Source organism: Henckelia pumila, chromosome 3, assembly GCF_033568475.1.
Source record: "Henckelia pumila isolate YLH828 chromosome 3, ASM3356847v2, whole genome shotgun sequence".
NCBI classification, from domain to species: domain Eukaryota; kingdom Viridiplantae; phylum Streptophyta; class Magnoliopsida; order Lamiales; family Gesneriaceae; genus Henckelia; species Henckelia pumila.
The window spans coordinates 32,099,238-32,118,618 of record NC_133122.1 but is presented as its reverse complement, the minus strand read 5'-3'; the positions used below and the strand labels follow the sequence as shown (position 1 = coordinate 32,118,618).

Sequence of the window (19,381 nt, the reverse complement as noted above, 5' to 3'; positions counted from 1 at the left end):
TAATTGCCCTAAGTTGAGATTAGGCGATTAGCAACCCGAGGTCCCCACACAATGACTAATTTGATGGATTTCAATGTTTTCCAATTGGGGTCATCGATCAAATTCTCCCAAAATTATACAACACGAAGCAATTTGGAAGCCGAGATGAATGAGCCAAAGGACAAGACTCTATTTGCTTCTTCTTTTTTTGTCCTTCTCTTTGTTGAACCCAAGTTTTTATTAAAAATCCGGTTCTTTGTATCGGATGACTATGTTTGGTATGAATGATGAGATTATTAAATGATAAATAAATGAGTTATTAAAATAATGATAGAGAAGGATATGTAATATGTGTGATAAAATAATACTATGTTTTGTTTGATTTTTATGTCTAGGATTAAGTGAATATGGTTTTATAGTATGACCAAAATACCCCCAACCTTAATAAAACTTAATACCCTCAACACGTCAACCGAAATTCACTTATTTTATTATTATTATTATTATTATTATTATTATTATTATTATTTATTTTATTCATAAAAATATAAAAATTTGTTTAAAAATGCAAAACATGATTTAAAAAATATAAAAGGAAAAAAAACCAAATTTCGGTTCGGTTAAACAAGAGAAAAAATCGAACCAAACTGAAAAACCGAAAATCCAGAAAACCAAAAACCGAAAATTGAATCGAATTAACGGTTCGGTTTTCGGTTCAAACCAAATTTTTGATTTTGGTTTGATTCGGACAATTAACCGATCCGTGAACACCTCTCGATTTTACAGATTTTTCGTCTTGAAGAAACCCCTCTTTCGGCGCATGCTTCTTCGCTATGGAGAGGAAAGACTTGGAAAGTGACGGGTTTTGTTTTGATTGTGGGTAGGACAAAGGTTATTTTGGGAATAAAAGAGCTGATATTAAAAGATTGATTATTAGTCATTGTTTTTCAGTGGGTTTAATTATACAGATTTAATACAAGTTTGTCCTTTCTTGAAAGGATTTAACAGGTTTATGAAAAATTGAACCAAATATGGGTCAAACCTATAGACTTTAACTTTATTACCCACTGTCACCCATACCAAACATAGCCGACGAGTATACATATTTTTTGAAATTAAAAGTATGAGATCTATTTGTTGAACACAAAATCATCAGTAATATCGATATCTTATTTCATTCACCCATGAAAAAAATATTATTTTGTTATTGCAAATATGAGTAGAGTTGACTCATTTCACAAATAAAAATCCATAAAAACGTCTCACACATACTCATTTCTGAAATATCATCATGCAACGAGGAAATTATGACAAATGCAATGCAAAAACGAATATAAAAATGACCTTTAATTGTAAATAGACATGATCCTTGGTGTGAGATCACGTATGTGTATATACATATGATATGCTGAGGAAACTCGTAACCGCCACTTTGCCAAGACCAAATATAATTAGTTAGATATGCATGCCATTTCTAAAAAAACCTAAAATACATGTGAGAAGGAAGATTATAAATTTAAATAAAGTAAACATTCAGAATCCAGAGATACACTTATAAGTACAACAAAATCATATCTATTATTAATCATAATCTAATGGTAAAACATATCAATCAACACAAATCTATATCCTCCTCGTGGTTAAGGAACAATTTCACTGTATTTATGGTTATACAATGATGGAAGAGTAAGAAATGTTGCATCTTTTGCAACACACAAAAGAATAAAACTAGAACTTTATTACAACACAAGAGTAAAAGAATGAAAAAGATATACCAACGTAAGTAATATTTACCGGTTCGATCGATAACCGCATTAACCAAAATGACCAGTCATCTCTTCTGGAAGTTAAAAGCTTTGATAGCATAAGCAAAAATCACAGCAAATAACACGCAGAATCCGACCACCATAATTCCCGCGACCCCGATGAAATCATGCCTGAATCCAAATACATCCTTGACCAATTGCCTAGTTGACATTAACTGGATTCCATCAGAAAGCTTCACCAATTTCTCACTGTCAGCATATTGAGAAGCAAGGAGGCCATACAGACTCCACGCCACGGGGTTCGCCCAATAATACCATCGCCACCATATCGGAATTCTCTGTAGCAGTAGTCAAGAATATCCACATTAAGAACATAAAAACACACAGAGAAGAGGGGTCCCAACTCTGGTTTGGTCTATGCAACAGTTCGAAAAAGACTTTTTGCGTCGTACATGTGTAAAAACATGAGTAAGCCTTACACGAAATACAAATGAAACTCGGACTTCCGATATTAAATGTTATACAAAAAGTGTTTCTCTCCAGGGTAGTAAAGAGTAGCCCAGTGAACTACTTTGTTTGCCTCTCCCCACATTGTGTTTGATCATAAGTTGATTAACTAAGCAAACTGATTTCCATGTTTTGACGCATTAAATAAATGTAAAAGAATGTGATTTTGGTCGACTAGGGGAATCGGTCACTTTGTTACCTTATGAGGTATCATGAATCCACTGAAGAGATTCCAAAGCATGTAAAACGGGGCAGCGATAATGGCAGCGAGGTTGTGGTTGGGTGTGACAGCAGTTGTCATCATGCCATAAAAGGTAAAATACAACATTGTGAAGTACATGAAGAACATGTACCACACAAACTTGGAAACAGCCCACTCAAAGGAAGCCATTGAATAGAATATCGCGCAGTATATAATTGTCTGCGCAAATACGTAAGGAAACTCGATAGCAACCTGCAGAAGAGAAGACCATGACATTAAATTAAGAATGAGTTTGAACACAAGACATTTAAGTCAAAAAATGATTTATTAACAAAGCTATTTTTTTTTAAAAAAAAAAAGCATTATTAAAGAAAACATAAGTAGTTTATATTTAGATAAGTTGAAGCTTGTTTAAAAAAAAAAAATAATAAGTTGAAGCTGCAGCCGTACAAAGCCACAGTTTCTGGCTTCATAATTCAAGCTTTTTTCAAATCAATTTCCATATATTCTTTTTAATTTTGGCTTTCCTATCCGAACATGCACTAAGTAATAGCGAAAGCAACACCTGAGCGAATGCAAACGGCAAAGCCGAATACATTCCTGCTGCTCTTTCTCTGTATGAAACAAATCTTTCAACAGAAACAACTGGTTGAACAGCAGTCCCATTCGTAATTCCGATGAACAACACTGCTGCATACATTGATCCCATAGCATTAAATACGTCTTGCTGTGTATCCCTACAATACATTAAGAAATATTTAATTAGTATATCATAAGATACAGTAGAGATATTTTAGTAAGACAGGGGTGCATGTCAGCTTTAAGTTGCTACACTTAAACCATGATTCCTGAATAAATACAGAAATGGAGTTTCTATGCAGGCATGCAGCACATCGTTGCCCCAAAAACGATAATATTTTATTATCTATTGAATATGATATTATTGGAGTAACCTTGGGTTTTTTTCTTGTGACATGATCAATTTTAAGCAAGCTTGCTACAGCTGTACTATTTGTTTTACCAAGAGAATCACATAAGTGTGGTGTGCAAACCTTTTGGAACCAAATCCCCAACATATGGATCCCAGCATCAATGATATTATTACTGTATAAAAGAAGCGAACTGCCGTGTATTGTGGATTTCGCCAGTAAGACAGGTTCTGCTTCCAAAGGCAAGCCACAAACTGGTTGAAATATGACATAGAATACTTTGAAGGAAAATTAAGCTCTTTTGAATCACAACTTGGTTTGCTCAGCCTCTCGACCAACTCTTTATTGTATCTAAAACAATAAAGAGACAAATTTGTGAAAACATTATCAATGCCAAAAACAAAATGCAAATGCAACGGTAAAACTATTTTTTGTTGAAACTATTTTTTGTTGACGCACTGAAATAGTTTTGATCTTCGGTAAATTTCAGCAAAATCAACACCCAAGCGGCTTTCCTCCATTGGTGATGTAACCTCTAACATCCATGTAGCCGGATTGTATCCATTCTTGATCCTTGGTATTCCGTCGATATCCTAACAAAATAAAAGTACAGAGCATGAGTTTGTGATGACAGTTCCATGATAGACTGTACCAAATTGAAAAGACAAAACACATAATGTTGAACCTCAAAATACTGGATCAAATCGCAGGACTTTGGACCAAGTGGACCGGCATAAATGAGCTCTCCACCCCGTTTCATAAATAAAAGCTGCAGAGTAAAATCAGATTATAGAAAGAAAGTTGATAGTGAAAAAAGATAACTATTCAAAAAATAATTATGTCATTCAAGTAGGACATGTTTATAACAACCACGTCATAACACCTATCAATAAGATCAGCAACACAAAATTTAGGAGTGAAATACAAAATTTTAAAATGTATTTTTAGATTAAGTACTCGTGTATCCAAACTCGCCAAAAGTTGAACACTAGCACATTAATAGAGAGACAAAAGTCAGTTCTCTGGAGAGACAGAGACAGAGATAAGTAGAACCTCGTCAAAGGATTCAAAGATGTCAATGCTAGGCTGGTGAATCGTACAGACAATTGTTCTTCCAGTGTTAACTATATTCCTCACTGTCCTCATCACAATGGCTGCAGATCTTGCATCTAAGCCAGATGTTGGCTCATCCATGAATACAATAGAAGGGTTGGCTACCAGTTCAACGGCAATAGTAAGGCGCTTTCTTTGCTCCGTTGATAATCCATCAACTCCAGGTAGGCCAACCAATGCTCCTCTCAAAGGAACAAGTTCCACAAGTTCCATCACCTCCTCAACAAATGCCTGCAAATGTGAGTGATTGTTAACTCATAAAAGATTTACAAAAAGCAATTACCATTAACAGTACCTTTTGTGTTTCCAACTCAATATCTGAGGACAACCGTAGCCAAGCAGAGAACAGAAGTGATTCATGAACAGTTAAGCAGGGCGAATGGATGTCGTTTTGTTCACAGTACCCAGATATTCTGGCAAAAGTCTCTTGTTTTTTTGGATGACCCGATAAACTGATGGTTCCTTCAATAACTCCACCAGTCTTTCTCCCAGCTAATACATCCATAAGGGTGGTTTTTCCAGCACCACTAACTCCAACCAAAGCTGTGAGCACACCAGGCCTAAATGCTCCAGTGATGTTATTCAGTAATTGCAATTTATCCACTGGAACACCTTGCTGCCTCAGTTCCTGAAATAATCAGGATTCAGTCTACTGTGAGAGAAAACATATCGAGATGATGATATTCGATAATTGATGGAGAACATACACACCATGGGCACATCCACGTAGTAATTAATATTGCTGAATGACATAGAAAGTGGCTGGAAAGGAAGCACCATTCCTTTTGTTTTAAAACTCTTCTCTGAGTTGCCAAGTAAATAAAGGTAAGCAAATGTTAGAATGCTACTTATAAACTGATACAGACAAATAGGCTGAAAAAGGTGAAGTGCAAGAAAAGTGAGGCCTGTCCACGAGGCACGTAAACTGAGAAACTTGAATAATCTTACTAGCAAATGAGCCAGAATGCTGCAGAAAGTCTCTAAGCCGGATGACAATAGGTTCTCCTTTCCGCATCTTCTCTCTCTCGTGGAGTTCTTCTTTAGAGACAACAGCTTGACGCTTCCCAAGAGCTTAAGGTATTTTAAAATAAAACAGAACAAAACAAAACTTTAATATACTTATTAGAAGGATGATGCTCTAAAGATAAATAAAGATGTAATTTGGAGTATTAAAAGAGGTAGAGCTCACGGTTCAGGTTCCAGAGGAAAATGGTAAAAAGGATATTGAACAAGCCTATGTAACCGATCAATGCACCTACACCAATCCAGTACCAGTAATTTTCTGGGAACAAACTTCGAGCATTGAGTAATGCTTTGCCCAGTGACAAATTCGAATTGTCTCCACTTCTCTACATGAACAAGAGATTCAGTAAATCGGTTGGACTGTATATTCAAGATCGAAAATAATTTGTCAAATGAACACGCATGATTTCAGTATTTTGTCCAAGCACATGGTATCTCTTTACTCTTCTAAACTTAGTTTAATTTCTTCAAATTCATTGATATAGAACATATATAATTGGTATTTTTAGATATCTCAAATACCGGTTATGTTCAAATCCCAACGATAAGATATAGTTACCTTGTTCCAGACATGTCCAAGGAATTCATTCACAGAAACAGCATCTTGAGCATAAGCTAAAGGAGAAATCCAAAATCCCCAGATCCACCACCTAGGGATCCTATCTATCAAAGTTTATCAAGGAGATAAACTATCAAATTTTTTATCATCTAACGAAGGCAAAAACATCCAGATGAGGGAGCCATAGAGTGTTTTTTACCTCTTGAAATTATATATCCCCCAAGAGCCATGACTATCAACATGGCAAAGGATCCAAAAGTATTTGCCACGATCATGTTACGGCCCAAGGAACCCATTAGACGGAAAAGAGCTAGAGACATTTGATGCAGAAAGAAGAAAAGCAAGAATTGACGAAGAAATCTACATGGTTTGATGTTAATGGTAGATTGTCAGCATGTTATTCATCATCATCCATAAAAAAATTCAAAAATATGTCTTACCTTGTAATATTCGGATCAAACCCAACGACATAGTACGTCACTGCCACCCAGAAACCTGATTCTACTAGTGACGTTATAATGCTCAAGAGCCAATAAGGAAATGTAAAAGTCCAACATGGATAGAAGCGCAAGTCCCTGTGCTTGTACAGAACTGGAAGCTTGACAACAAGCATGGAAACTTCTGTGAAGCCATTGAAAAGCATAATGATCATGGAAAAGTACAATTCCCCTAAATAAAGGCCCCCATCATCAATTGTATCATGATGCAGCGTAGTGCGGAAAAAAACACTCATTGTAATCAGAGCAACCAGAAGGAGCTGGAAAAAGCAAGTCCAATACATGTATCAGGCGTACATATGTCATAAAGGATTTTGCATGTCATCATCATAAAGAATCAGTAAAAAAAGAACTGAAGATCTAAAGACATGATCAAAGGCCATCTTCACTTTCCGACAGTCCGACTGAATATATTTCTACAGGTAAGTTTGCCAACAAACTTTAGTAATGACATTACCTGTATAAATTTAAAGACATAGATAAATAAATTCCGTTTCATAAGCAGCAACTGCCAGTCAAAGCAGACTTTAAGCAGTTCAGTTTTCTTGACACCATATCGAGAAGTCGATAACGCTGCAGGATGACTGTAACGCTTATCAAATGGGGTATCCAGCTCCTCAGATAAATTCTTCCCGATGTTGTATTGGCAAAAAGCTTCAGCAAATTTAACAACTGGTATGTACCGATACGGAAGATCAAGACGAGCCCAGTATTGCTCTTGGTCCTTCTTTGATACGACCTGCGAGAAAGAAAAATCTTCTGATTAACTAAAATCCTAGGGAACATCAACCTACATATTATCTAACACATACTTCTTGAAGAAAGTCTGCAACATTTTTCCTCTCTGGGCAATGAAATCCCATGCATGAAAAGAACTCTAGGGCAGCTGCACGAGGTCCCTGGTACACTATTTGGCCCTCAGACATGAGAATAATATCATCAAATAGCTCGTAAGTCTCAGGTGTTGGCTGAAGCAGAGAAATCACAGTGGTTCCATCAAGTGCGTGGGTCGAATGCTTAAGATACTGGATTATTTGGAATGTAGTGGCACTATCAAGACCTGTTGATATCTCATCCATGAATAACACTCTTGATGGGCTGATCAATAATTCACCTGTCATATGGATATTGCAAGTGAGCTTGTGTTTATATAATCTGCATTCATTAACCCAAAATAAATTATAACTTCAACACCACCTGTTGTCAGGCGCTTTTTTTGGCCACCAGATATCCCTTTAAGCATCTCATCTCCAACAAAGGTATCCGCACAAAGGTCCAATCCCAAAATCTTTTGACAGTGAAATGTTTTAGGAATTATCATTAATAAATATGCAAAAATGAACTGAAAAAACACACGACTTTCAAAAGTGCAACATATATTTTCGTCTTACGTTGCGTATGCTAACTGTCTACAAATTTTTAAATCACAGGTGCCACAGATGAGCAAAATCTGTCCTAAAAAGTGTACATGTCTAAAAGGGAACAAGGAAACACTTCATGTCTATCTTACGTCGTCGATCCATATTGATCATATTGAATGAAGAGAATTGTAAAATTATTTGAATGCCGAACAAAAGGAAAAGCATTATTTGATCTGTTTATTTCTTCCATTAATTTCGGAGAAATAAAAACAACCACAATGTGTACAACAAAATGAAGGTGTGTTAGATTATATCCCCTTTTGATGATATATCTTATTAGTCATGCTAATAAAAATATCTTTTGTTTAAAATTATTAGCAAAATTATATTTTCCTGCTTAAGTATATCTCTGAAATCTCAGCACAGGCACCCCACCCCACCCCAGATGAGGTATAAACTATATCTACAAAGTTCGATTGGATACAATTTTATATAGATCTTGAGATGGCAGGAGCTACAATAGAAATGTGTGGTGAATGGCAGCAGTAATTGCCATAATCGGTAAATCAGCAGTTTAATGAAGACAAACACAAAAAAAATTAAATTCTACAAGCTTATAATACAGTCTCTCCCAACTGTCAACAAGATATAAATATTTTAGCAAATCCAAACATTATTAATGATGGTTACCATCAAGAAAATACCTTCAAGATATACTCCACTGCAAGGCCTGATTCCTTACCCTCCAAAGACAGAGCCTGAATCATGATAAGAAAGTTACTTGAAATTCTTTTTTAGGTGATGGAATTGTTTCAACTCACATAAAGTGCTCATCAAGTGACTGAAGAATAAGCTGCAGAAATTCAGTACAGAATAAAGCTTAAAGGGTTGAAAGCAACAATAACTAACAAAGTGATATACCTTCAACTTCTTGGGTACTTAGAGTGGGCTTTGTTGAAGTGAACACATATATAGATATGATCAGTGAAAAAACAAAGAATGGGGGCCAAGTTGAATTGCACAAAGTGTGCATGTAACTTGAGGCTGAAGTTTCTTATAGAGGGCATCATATATAAATGCTGATGTTAGAAGTTTTAGTTTCGATCTGTTCTACGACTCATGGGTTCTCTTTATTAGTAAAAGAAATCTCTTAACTGATATCTTGAAAAGGTATCAAAGGAAGACTATCCAAGAGTAGATAATGTGCAAGGCTTGTGATGATAGAATATAACACTCAGTGATCATTGATGTGGATAACTATATCATGTATAGGAATTTGAACATAAAGCAGATCACAGACCATCTAGGTGTGATTGCTTTCCTATCGTCTGTCGATCAGACAGTCTCCCAAGTTTTAGAAAATTATTTCCTAGAAAAGAAAAGCTACATCCTGCATATTCCCCTACCTTTATGAATATATCAAGATCTTCATCAGGCTTAATTCCAGCAAGTTTTTCTCTTCTCGAAAGTTCCAGAAGCATATCTGTCGCAACTTTCAGGGTCAGCATCTCGGCGATCTAATATATTCTAACAGAATTACATCATCCTTACCATATTTATACCCAACACCTTGGCAACGAGATGAAAAGCTGAGGGTTTCTCGAACCGTCATCTCTGGTATGTGCCAATCTTGTTGACTGACATAAGCAGATGTTCTTTGTGGAACAAACTCTTTCAACCCATGCCCATTGTATGTTACTTTACCTGACATCTTAAACAGATCAAGTTTTTTTTTCAGAAGTCAATTCCATGTTGGTGAAATTATAATTCATGATGACATTATTAACAAAATAATGTACCTGAAGATCAGAGCTGAGACGACCAGCAAGGGCGAGAAGAAGAGTGGTCTTTCCAGAGCTTGGAGGACCCAATAATAATGTTAATCTAAAGAGGATAGAACAGCAATATCAAAAATATAAACAAATCCTCTAGTAGATCAACGGGAAAAAAGCCAGTACATGCCTTCCTGGTCGAATTATCCCACTAACATCATCTAAAATTGTCAGCTTTCTCCTCTTACCAGAATATATCCTCAGCTGTCTGAATAAGGCCTTAAATCGAATGATTAGAAACAAAAGTCAGACAATAAGCACAATCATCAGGCACTAGTTCAAGATAACGTATGTCGTACCTCTGTCATGTTGATGATAAAATTTGATATTGTGGGCAAAGCTCTGCTACCAATGTAGACAAATGATTCAACTGTCAAATGCTCAAACCTCACTTCAACTTTCGGGAAATCCAAGTCAACCCTGAAATGTCATAATATAATTCCAGTTGAAATCAAAGTCAGTTGTAAGCAGTTTCAAGTACTAAAAATTTCAATACTGGATCAGTTATGCTTTGAGTGTCTCTCATATATTGAGATATTTTCCAATGAAATTGTTTATAAGAATTAAGAAATATAATACACCATCCAACACTATGCGGTGATAGTTATAAAATACGTTAGGCTTAGAACCTACAACTGTTTTCAAGTGGCATTGCTTCCAAAAGAATCTGACTATCCGAGGATTTATTGTTAACAAAGATACGTTACTATCTTATTTATGAAGAAGCGGGGCACCCGTATAATAGTTTTTGATTCAGGATTTTAATCCATTTCTTTTGTGATGTCGAGACCCCGCCTTGCCATATCGACTGGACTATAATTGCTTGAAGGAGCAAGATAGATTTTACTGGTTGTATGACGCATGCCTTAATCAACCAGCACATTGAAGAATATGTGGAATAGTTAACATTCCTATTGATCAATCACCATTTAAGGAGTTGCTCTTCTCTTGCACACTAGTGATACATTATGAACCAATAATCATTCATAGAAGGTTAATGGTTTTCCAATCTTCAATATTAATTAGAAATTTAAGCATTAGAATATGCGGAAACAAGACTAGTAATTTGTTGTGAGCCATGCTCCTTCCATGAAACTGTGAGCTGAAAATTGATCATCGGCCAAATCTACCAAAGAAGAATATATAATATATATATATGTATATATGTTTGATAATTCTTGATCAATGGAGGAGATCCCATTAAAGTGATCTGTGACAACTTTAATTTTCTGAAAAATCTAGCACCCAAGGCTATCACCACCATCATATTTCAAGAAAATCTTGAATTTGTTATTTGATTGTCCCTTTTAATATTGCAGTAAAGCTTGGCATCAAACTACCATTTACTAATACTTAAAAAATCGTGTTTTCCAAAATCAACATCCCAATTCTTTAAAAAAAAACCCAATCAGGAAATTTGACCATAATAAAGAATCAACAATAATGATTATTTATTATTATTATTATCATTATTCCAAAGAAAATAGCCAAGTCTAACCCTACCATAATCAGAAAGAACAAATAGTCCAATATAAGGTCAACCGCCAATAAAATCAAAAGATACAGATTAGTGATTAGTCCATCTTGTCTCCCTTTGAAGGCCAATTGTATTAATCTCCCTCCTTTTAAAATAAAAACAATATACCTATCGAAACGGCGTCGCACGCGGGTGAAGAACTTCTCCCAGTCACCATCAACCGAGTTAATCAAGCGATCCAAGATAACATTTTGCTCTGTAGCTTCGAGCTTGTGCACCGCAACCTCCTTGGAATCCCCCACCACATTGCGGAAAATGCCGAGCCTCACGCGGTTGTAAGTGGGCAGCCGCTCGAGCGCCGCCCACCGCAGCGCCTCCTCGTCGTCCCCGTCCTCCCGAAACGACTCCGACCGCGCGGCGATATTCTCCGCCGAGTTCCACATCTATCCACAGCTGAAAGCAATAATAACAACCAAGAAAATGGGAGAATGGGGAAATGGTAATGCCTCCTCGGGGCTATATCTCTAGAAACTAATTTCCACACAAACAAAGTACGGCGGTGTTGAAGAGAGTAAAGGGACTTTAGGGCTGTCTTTGTTAGGTGGATTCATTAAATGTCAGTAGAAAAAAGCACATGAGAAATGGGGAAATGCAGTCAATCGAGTTGGTTGAGTAAATGGCATTGCATTAATGGCTCCTTAAATTCTTTTTTTATCTCTAAATTCACGTAATAAAAGTTACATAATCCAAATTGCTTTCTGATTCCTCATCCTTTTTTTTTCTTGATTCTTTTCAAGAAACTGCGCCTCACAAGAGCTCACGCATCTGGGAAACCTTCGCCATCTCGGAATTTAATGTCAGCAGTCCCGAGTGGATGAATTTCAAGGCCTAGAAAAGGGGGATCCATGGGTTAGGAAGGAGTTGGGAGAATGATTGAATACAGTACAGTGGACAGTGAAGCATTAAATGCAGCTCCACTGGAGGACAAAAATGGCGGGCCGGGTGGTTGCGTTGTTCCTCACGCGCTGCTTTCGCATGCAGCTCATGCATTTCTTCCCAAATAAAATTTATTTACATACTATATTATTATTATATATTGGTTCACTAAACTATTTTTTATTACTTTGAAAATAGATGAAGATAGGAATATTTTTTCTTCTCTGGACGAACCAACTATATCTACCACCAACCATGTTCTGATCAGTTTTTCAACAATATATTTTTTTTTGTATCTTTACACAATTTTTTAAATTATATGAACCAACGGGCGTCCAATGACAGAATATTATACATGAATATTATGTTTTACATATGTGCTTTTTTAAATATCAATATTATGTGCTTCGGAATGAATATTGTGTTATCATGAAATAATGAAACTATAAAAGTCGCGTCAATAATGTAATTGTATAAAGACAAATAAAATAATGAATGCAGAACCGAAAAATAAATAATTATGTAGAGTTTTTTTTAGGTTGTAATAATTATTTATAGCGGATGGGAGAAGAAACGATGAGAAGGTGATGTTCGAGTTGTTTTACTGTTCGAAAATTTTGAGTTGCATTAATTGTTATAACTATATAAATTTTTGATAAAATAACAAACACTAAACTTACAATTTTTGTACAGAAATAGATTTTATCTCAGAAAACCTAATTGATAAGATACATACAAAAATTAATGTTAGATCAAGGGATGAATACCACTCTTGACATAATAAATATAATAATAACAATATTATCAATGCACTCTCCACAAAAGAACTAGAAAAAAGTACAAGTAAACAGCTTAAAGATATAAGGCCTTGTTTTTGTATGGTGATAATGCGGGATTGTGAGTTGGTTTTGGGTTAATATATTTTGTTTGATATATTTTTTCTAACAATCCCATGAATATTCACCCTAACTTCTATTAGCATTTATCCATAATTTTCATTTAATCTCACAATTGTCCTTTCGTCGTAGCATAAAAGATGTTAACATTCTCATTCCTCTTCCATAGAAAAGATATTTTTGGTATAAATTAGAATAACCCTTAACTTATATCACACCGCAAAAATCATGTGTAGCTATTGTTAAATCCCAAAATCTCAATCGAAATGGTTTATTATTATTTTTTTAAATAAAAATTACATCTTCCAGCTACTAATTTCACTTGTTTAAGCCCTAAATCCTAAAATCTCAATTCAAGCCGGCGACATCCTTTTTTTTTTTTTGGGTCCAAAAAGGACAAAGCCCAAATTTCGCTAATTTAATATTCCTAAACCCTAAGCTCTAATATCTCAATCGAACTACCCTATTTTTTATTTTTTATTTTTGTCTAAATCAAACACCCACGTGAAATCCTAATTTTCACAAAAGATTTTAATGGAAAATCAATAAGTTACCGGAACTTTTAAATATTTGGCTCAAATGCCCATAAGTTGTATATTTTGAAATTTAATAGCATAACTTGTCAAAGTTTGATTTTTATCCAGTAACTTGAATTTTTATTTTGTTTTGATCTTTTCTCACTAAAAAACGATAAATCTATCGAATATTATTTATTTAATAATGAACGTCTCTTACATGACTCATATGAAGTAACAATAGTCCATGTTACACACATTAAAATCTATTTAGATAAATTAAAAAATAAAGGAAAAAATAAACTAGATTAAAAAAAGTCACACTAGTCATCTAACTTGACATGTTTTCTCTTTTAATCATGTAACTAATTATCGAACTTTGATATTGATCCTCTAAATTCTATCTTTTGGCTATTTTGGACTTTTGGTCCAAATTTCACCGAAGTGTCTAATTTTTGCTAAAAATTGTTGACAAATTTATAAAATTCGATGGCACGACAACAAATTAAGGTACTTTAAATTTAGTGAGAAATTATACTAGTAGAATGCTATCTAACTGCATCAAACCTAAATTATTATTTTTTCCAAAATGAGCAAAAACAAAAAACAGGGAGATCGAAAAGATCGAAAATATGACGAAATCCCCAAATTTGTTGTCATGTGATAGGATTTTATAGCTTAATTAGTCAACAATTTCTGGCTGAAATTGGACACTTAGGTAAAAATCGGACCAAAATTATCAAAATTTAAAGTTAGCGCGGACCAATATCCAAGTTTGACTAGTTAAAAGACTAAAAGAGAAAACATGCAAAGTTACATAAATAAAATGCATTTTTTTTTCGAAAGACACAATATTTAAAAAATGGGAGAAATAAACTCTTGTCATTTTGCTCGTGTAGATCTCAATAGCGTTATATCAGCCACATAAGATATTATCGATGTTAAATAAGTAATATTCACTGGATATAATGATTTTGAGCAAAATAAAGGACCAAACAAAAAAAATCAAATTAGTAGTTGAAAATTAAACTTTAACAAGTTAAAAAACTAACATTTTAAATGTTAAGTAATTTAGTTTTGGTGATGACAGCCAGTAGCACAGTAGATAAATTATCAGTAGTAATAGAATACACTCGAGAATTAGGGATGGCAACGGGGCAGGTCTGGGTTAGGTTTGGCTAAACCCGGGACCCGCCCCTCCTCTCTTTGGATCAGAACCGCCTCGCCCCGCCCCGCAAACCCGACGGGTCTAATCCGAGTTAGACCCGTTGGACCCGTCAGAAATTAAATAAATTTAAAATTATTAAATTTAAAATTTTAAAAGTTTAAAAATTAATAAAAATTATTAAATTTAATTTCAAATATATATATTGATAATATTTAAGACAAAAAAATATTTTTCACAAGTTAAAATTTATTAATTTGTAATTAATTAATAATTATTAGTCAAAAAATATTATAATGATACATTTTTATATTAAACCTATCATAATAAAATAAATTCATTTCAATCCAATAATATTATACACACATATTATGGATAATATATTAATTATTTAGTATAAAAATATAATTATATATTATTAATATTATATTTATATATATAAATGTATATTTTAAATTTATATATATATACTTTGGCAGGGCGGGTCCGGGGCGGGTTTGGCCAAACCCGAGTCCTGCCAGAGACCCGCTTGTGAACCCGTTTAGGCGGGTCTAGACCTGCCCCGCCGGGGAGGATTTGATGCGGGGTCGGATTTAGACACCACTAGAAGAGTTTTCTTTCAAAAGTGTGTTAGAGTGTAAAGTTTTCGTGAGTACTAGGAGTTTCAGTAGGCAGTAGATAATCCCTACTGAAGTGGGTTTGTATCAAAGTGTGTGTACTTATCAAATCTTCTAGTGACACCTTCTGAAAACAAAAGAAGGAGACACGTAGAATGTTTTATCCTTCGAACTTTCAGAAACAAATTTGTTGTTACTGCTTTACTTAATTTTGAGCTTCAGCAAGCCTCAGTAGCCTGTTTTTGCACTATATTAGTAGACTACTACTTTGCCTTTTAGAATGAGATTCGCGTGAATAGCTGCTAGCACCAGTTCCAGGCCTGCAAGATAAGAAAAATTTGGAGTATTCATTCCCCCCCCCCCCCCCCCTTCTCTAAACACTCATCACCGATCCTAACAATTGGTATCAAAGCCAAAGTCATAGATTCGATTTCCATTTATTTTAAGGAGTGCAATTATTGGGAGGGAGATTGTTGGGTATATAGGACCGAACGCTTGCCTCTTTACCAAAAGCTATAGCTGATGGTAATGGTGCAACTCAAATCTTTTAAATCGCACAACAGTCCAAGCGTCATGGTTCGATCGCTTTATCAAGCAGGGACAATTATGCACCCCAACAATCTCCCTCCCAATAATTTCACTTCTTGCAATCAATAAGAATCGAATCTATGACCTTGGCTCTGATACAAATTATAAGACCGAGCGCTTGCCGCTTTACCAAAAGCGACAAAAATGATTCTCTGCCACTGCACCAAGTTTTCTCTTATCCTACCACATCTTCCACTACTACAACAACTGCCATTGCCTCACCCTTTCTTGCCAAAACTCCTGTGTCATCCACTGCTGGTCCTAGCTCCTTACCTGGAATCACCATTAAAGAGCCATTTTCTGTCACTCACAAGCAGCCAATATCATTACCATCACCACATGAAAAAGGCAAATTCATAATGACCACCATACCAGATGACGATGACGACGATGATGCAAATGGTTTGTCCCTAGTACAGACAACCGTGAATATCCAAATGGAGAAAATTGATCTTTATGATAAAACATAGAGTGCACACTTTGACAAGTGGACCCACATCCATACTATTCAACATCTATTAGAATTCAGAGGGCAGAAGTCAAGTTTATTCAAGCTATGTGCCTTGAGCGTCAATTTTTTGAATCCTTTAAGACAACATCTGTTCTTGAAGCCTTGAATCGTTGGAACTACATCTTAAAGAAGTTGAGGGTAGCCAAGCTATCAAAAATTCTCACTGTTCTTCGAAGCAATCTCGATCCAAGAAGTCCTACTGCACATCTTGAGGATGCAGTTGTCCATCATCTGAACAATATCTTGCAGACAATGGATCTTGAGGTTCTCAAACTCGAAGCTGATTACACTGCTACTGCTTCTTCTGACATGCCTTTTTCCACATGACGTGCCACCAACACTGCAAGATAAATAGTCTTCACCTTCAATTGACGTTGTCTCAAACACCCCCGAGCAGAATCCAGTTTCTGATCCTTTTGCTTAACCGACATCCTCCCTCATGTCTATTCGAGACTTCTCCCCGGTTGAAGACGTTTTAAATTCATTCATCAAGGAACCATGCACTTCTATTGCACCTGAAGATTATCAAATTGCAACATCATCGGATGCAACAGCTGCTCCACATTTCAGGAAAGTATCTCCATCTTCTGTTTTACCAGAAATCTCTCTAGCAACCATTCCAGAAGTAGAATCACTTATTCCCGATCTTGCCTTATTTTCTACTGAATATCAGCAAGAAATGCAAGCAGTAGCTGCTGCATCTAAAGAGTCACCCTTTCTTGCAGACGCTAAGGATCATAATACTGAATCTGCACCTTTTTCTGCAGACTCTGCACCAGAACCCAATGTTGAACTTAATACTGCTTTATTCTGTTCTCAGGGAATCCATATTCATCTGGACCTCCTCCACTCGATCTTAATGATAAATGGAAATCCACGATTGAAGAAATTAAGCAACGCATCCTTCGAGTAGAAAGTCCTTTATCTGAGCCAGAACATCTGTACCTGAGGAGATCAACAATCTTAAGAAACTCTGTAATAGTCTTCAAACGATGATCAAAGAGATTCACTATGATCAATTAAAAGATCGAACAGCTACTACCGCCTTCACCAAAAGAGTACTGGAGTTCATCTTGAAAATTCATGAAGAACTCACTCGAGTCCAAGTCTCTGTCTCTCTGCTAAAAAGGGATGCTACTTCATCTTATCCTACTCTATCACTTGGACAAAAAGATTCTCTCTCTACTGCGAACAAGAATAGAGAACCATTCAGCTCTCAGATAGACGGGATTGCTAGTGCAAATCAAACTCACTCCGATTCTATTCAAAGTATTGATGCAAAATTAGATAACATTTCTACTCAAATTTCTGACCTATTTACATTCATTGTGGATGTTGATGCCATATGACACTTATTTTGGGCGTCAGCCGCTCTTTGAGGAGTGCTTCTGAGGATCAAGCTGAAGACTGGAAATCAAGCGCTGCTTGGGAGGCAACCCAAGTGGAGTATTTACTTTCATTTTTAGTTTTTATTTTTATTTTTATTTTGTATTTTGACTTACATTGGGGACAATGTAAGATTCTAAGTATGGGGGAGAGGACTTAGCTAGTCAGTTAAAGCATTTAGCCGTATTTTTGAAAAAATTTAGTGCTCATAGTTAGCAATGAATATCACTGATGAAATTCACTAGCCTATGATGATGAAGTTTTGTAAAATTATTTTACATGAAAATTTGCTCTTGATTGGATATGAAAAACCGTAGGTTGAGTAGTGAATATTTTAAGCACACATGTTAAACCAGTGAACTGTAATGATGTATTAGATGATGTTTGTGTTTGTTGGACCATTGCATGACAATAGGTGTTTGTGGAGCCTGATAGTGTTTTGTTGAACCCTGATGATCTTTTTGACTTGACATAAACGATCTTGGGCGCACCTAGAAAAAAAATTCATATACAACTCCATCCGGGTCTAGAAAGGATTGAAATCCTAATCCTAAAAGATTAAATTCAAGGCTAAGTATGCGGATTAAATGGGGTTGATGCTCCATCCGGGCTATAGACGAGGGGATTGAAATTCTAATCCTGTCTTAGTTATAGCTAAGTTAGCGGGTAATTATTGGGGCTAAAGTAATACCGGATGCAAAATCCGAAGGTGCGTAATTTTATCTCAAGAGAGTTGTGTTTTTGTTTAAAGATTGTTGGGAGGAACGGGCTCTTTATGGGGAAACTCACACTGATTTGTCATAGGTTGGCGAACAGTCTTAAAACTGACTCTTTTGAAGTTGCATGTAGCTGGAATAACATGACATACACACACGTTCACGTTTGACTGATGGTGTATTATGGAAAATCGAGAGTATTCATAATTTTGTTTTGTATGTGAAAACTTCTTTGAGGCTGTGATTTCATTATTTATTTGTGTTTATGTTTTGTGTTGCTCGAGGGCGAGTGTTGCGTGTTTTTCACTCACAAGCACATGATGTCAAGTTATAATATAGGAATTAAGTCCAAGTCGATCCCACGGAGAATGAATAAATGATATTATATCAAATATTTGCAACTAATAAAATCCTAATCCTATGTAGAGCTACGAAAATGGTTTGATTTTTATAAAACTAAAATTTGCAAGAAACAAAACTAAATAACCACGAGTTCACGAGAGAAAAATTCAATAAGCAAAGAATGCTAGAGGTTCGACTTCACTTGACTGTTCACCACAATTTATTTCTAATGATTGTTCAATTATCAATTCTTCTAGTTTATTAGCCAAGAATCTCTATTATTTTCTACTACCTCTCTCGAGTGTCAAGCAAAAATTCGTATTCAATAACAAACTCAATATCTCTATCAAAGTTCAATTATTAAATCCGGTAAATAGCACAAGAATTCTTCTAATAACTTCTATGGAGTTATATGCCTCTCGAACAATATAAATACCAAAGATGTATTTTTCTATGTCGTATTC

At 35.4% G+C, this 19,381-nt stretch overlaps 1 protein-coding gene across 1 annotated transcript; it reads right to left on the bottom strand.

The window, feature by feature from the left end:
* Window positions 1–1,538: 1,538 nt before the first annotated feature.
* On the bottom strand, window positions 1,539–12,150 carry LOC140889361 (ABC transporter G family member 32). Its single transcript, XM_073297076.1, has 24 exons — window positions 11,414–12,150; window positions 10,068–10,188; window positions 9,899–9,987; window positions 9,736–9,820; window positions 9,488–9,647; window positions 9,343–9,419; window positions 8,641–8,694; window positions 7,773–7,863; window positions 7,388–7,689; window positions 7,033–7,314; window positions 6,519–6,835; window positions 6,278–6,438; window positions 6,079–6,182; window positions 5,686–5,845; window positions 5,445–5,567; window positions 5,208–5,299; window positions 4,792–5,124; window positions 4,437–4,727; window positions 4,069–4,152; window positions 3,843–3,976; window positions 3,507–3,734; window positions 3,020–3,191; window positions 2,452–2,706; window positions 1,539–2,083 (listed from the first exon to the last, which is right to left on the bottom strand). The coding sequence occupies exons 1-24, from the start codon at window positions 11,686–11,688 to the stop codon at window positions 1,811–1,813; spliced, it is 4,263 nt and encodes a 1,420-aa protein (XP_073153177.1). The 5' UTR covers window positions 11,689–12,150; the 3' UTR covers window positions 1,539–1,810.
* Window positions 12,151–19,381: the final 7,231 nt, after the last annotated feature.

Bases quoted from the DNA above. Each gene is read 5' to 3' on its own strand.
- LOC140889361 (XM_073297076.1), bottom strand. From the start codon at position 11,688: ATGTGGAACTCGGCGGAGAATATCGCCGCGCGGTCGGAGTCGTTTCGG. The intron at 7,864-8,640 runs GTATTTTCTTGA...CACTGTCAAAAG, and splicing joins CAGTGGAGTATATCTTGAAG to ATTTTGGGATTGGACCTTTG. The intron at 3,977-4,068 runs GTTCAACATTAT...TTATTTTGTTAG, and splicing joins ATTTGATCCAGTATTTTGAG to GATATCGACGGAATACCAAG.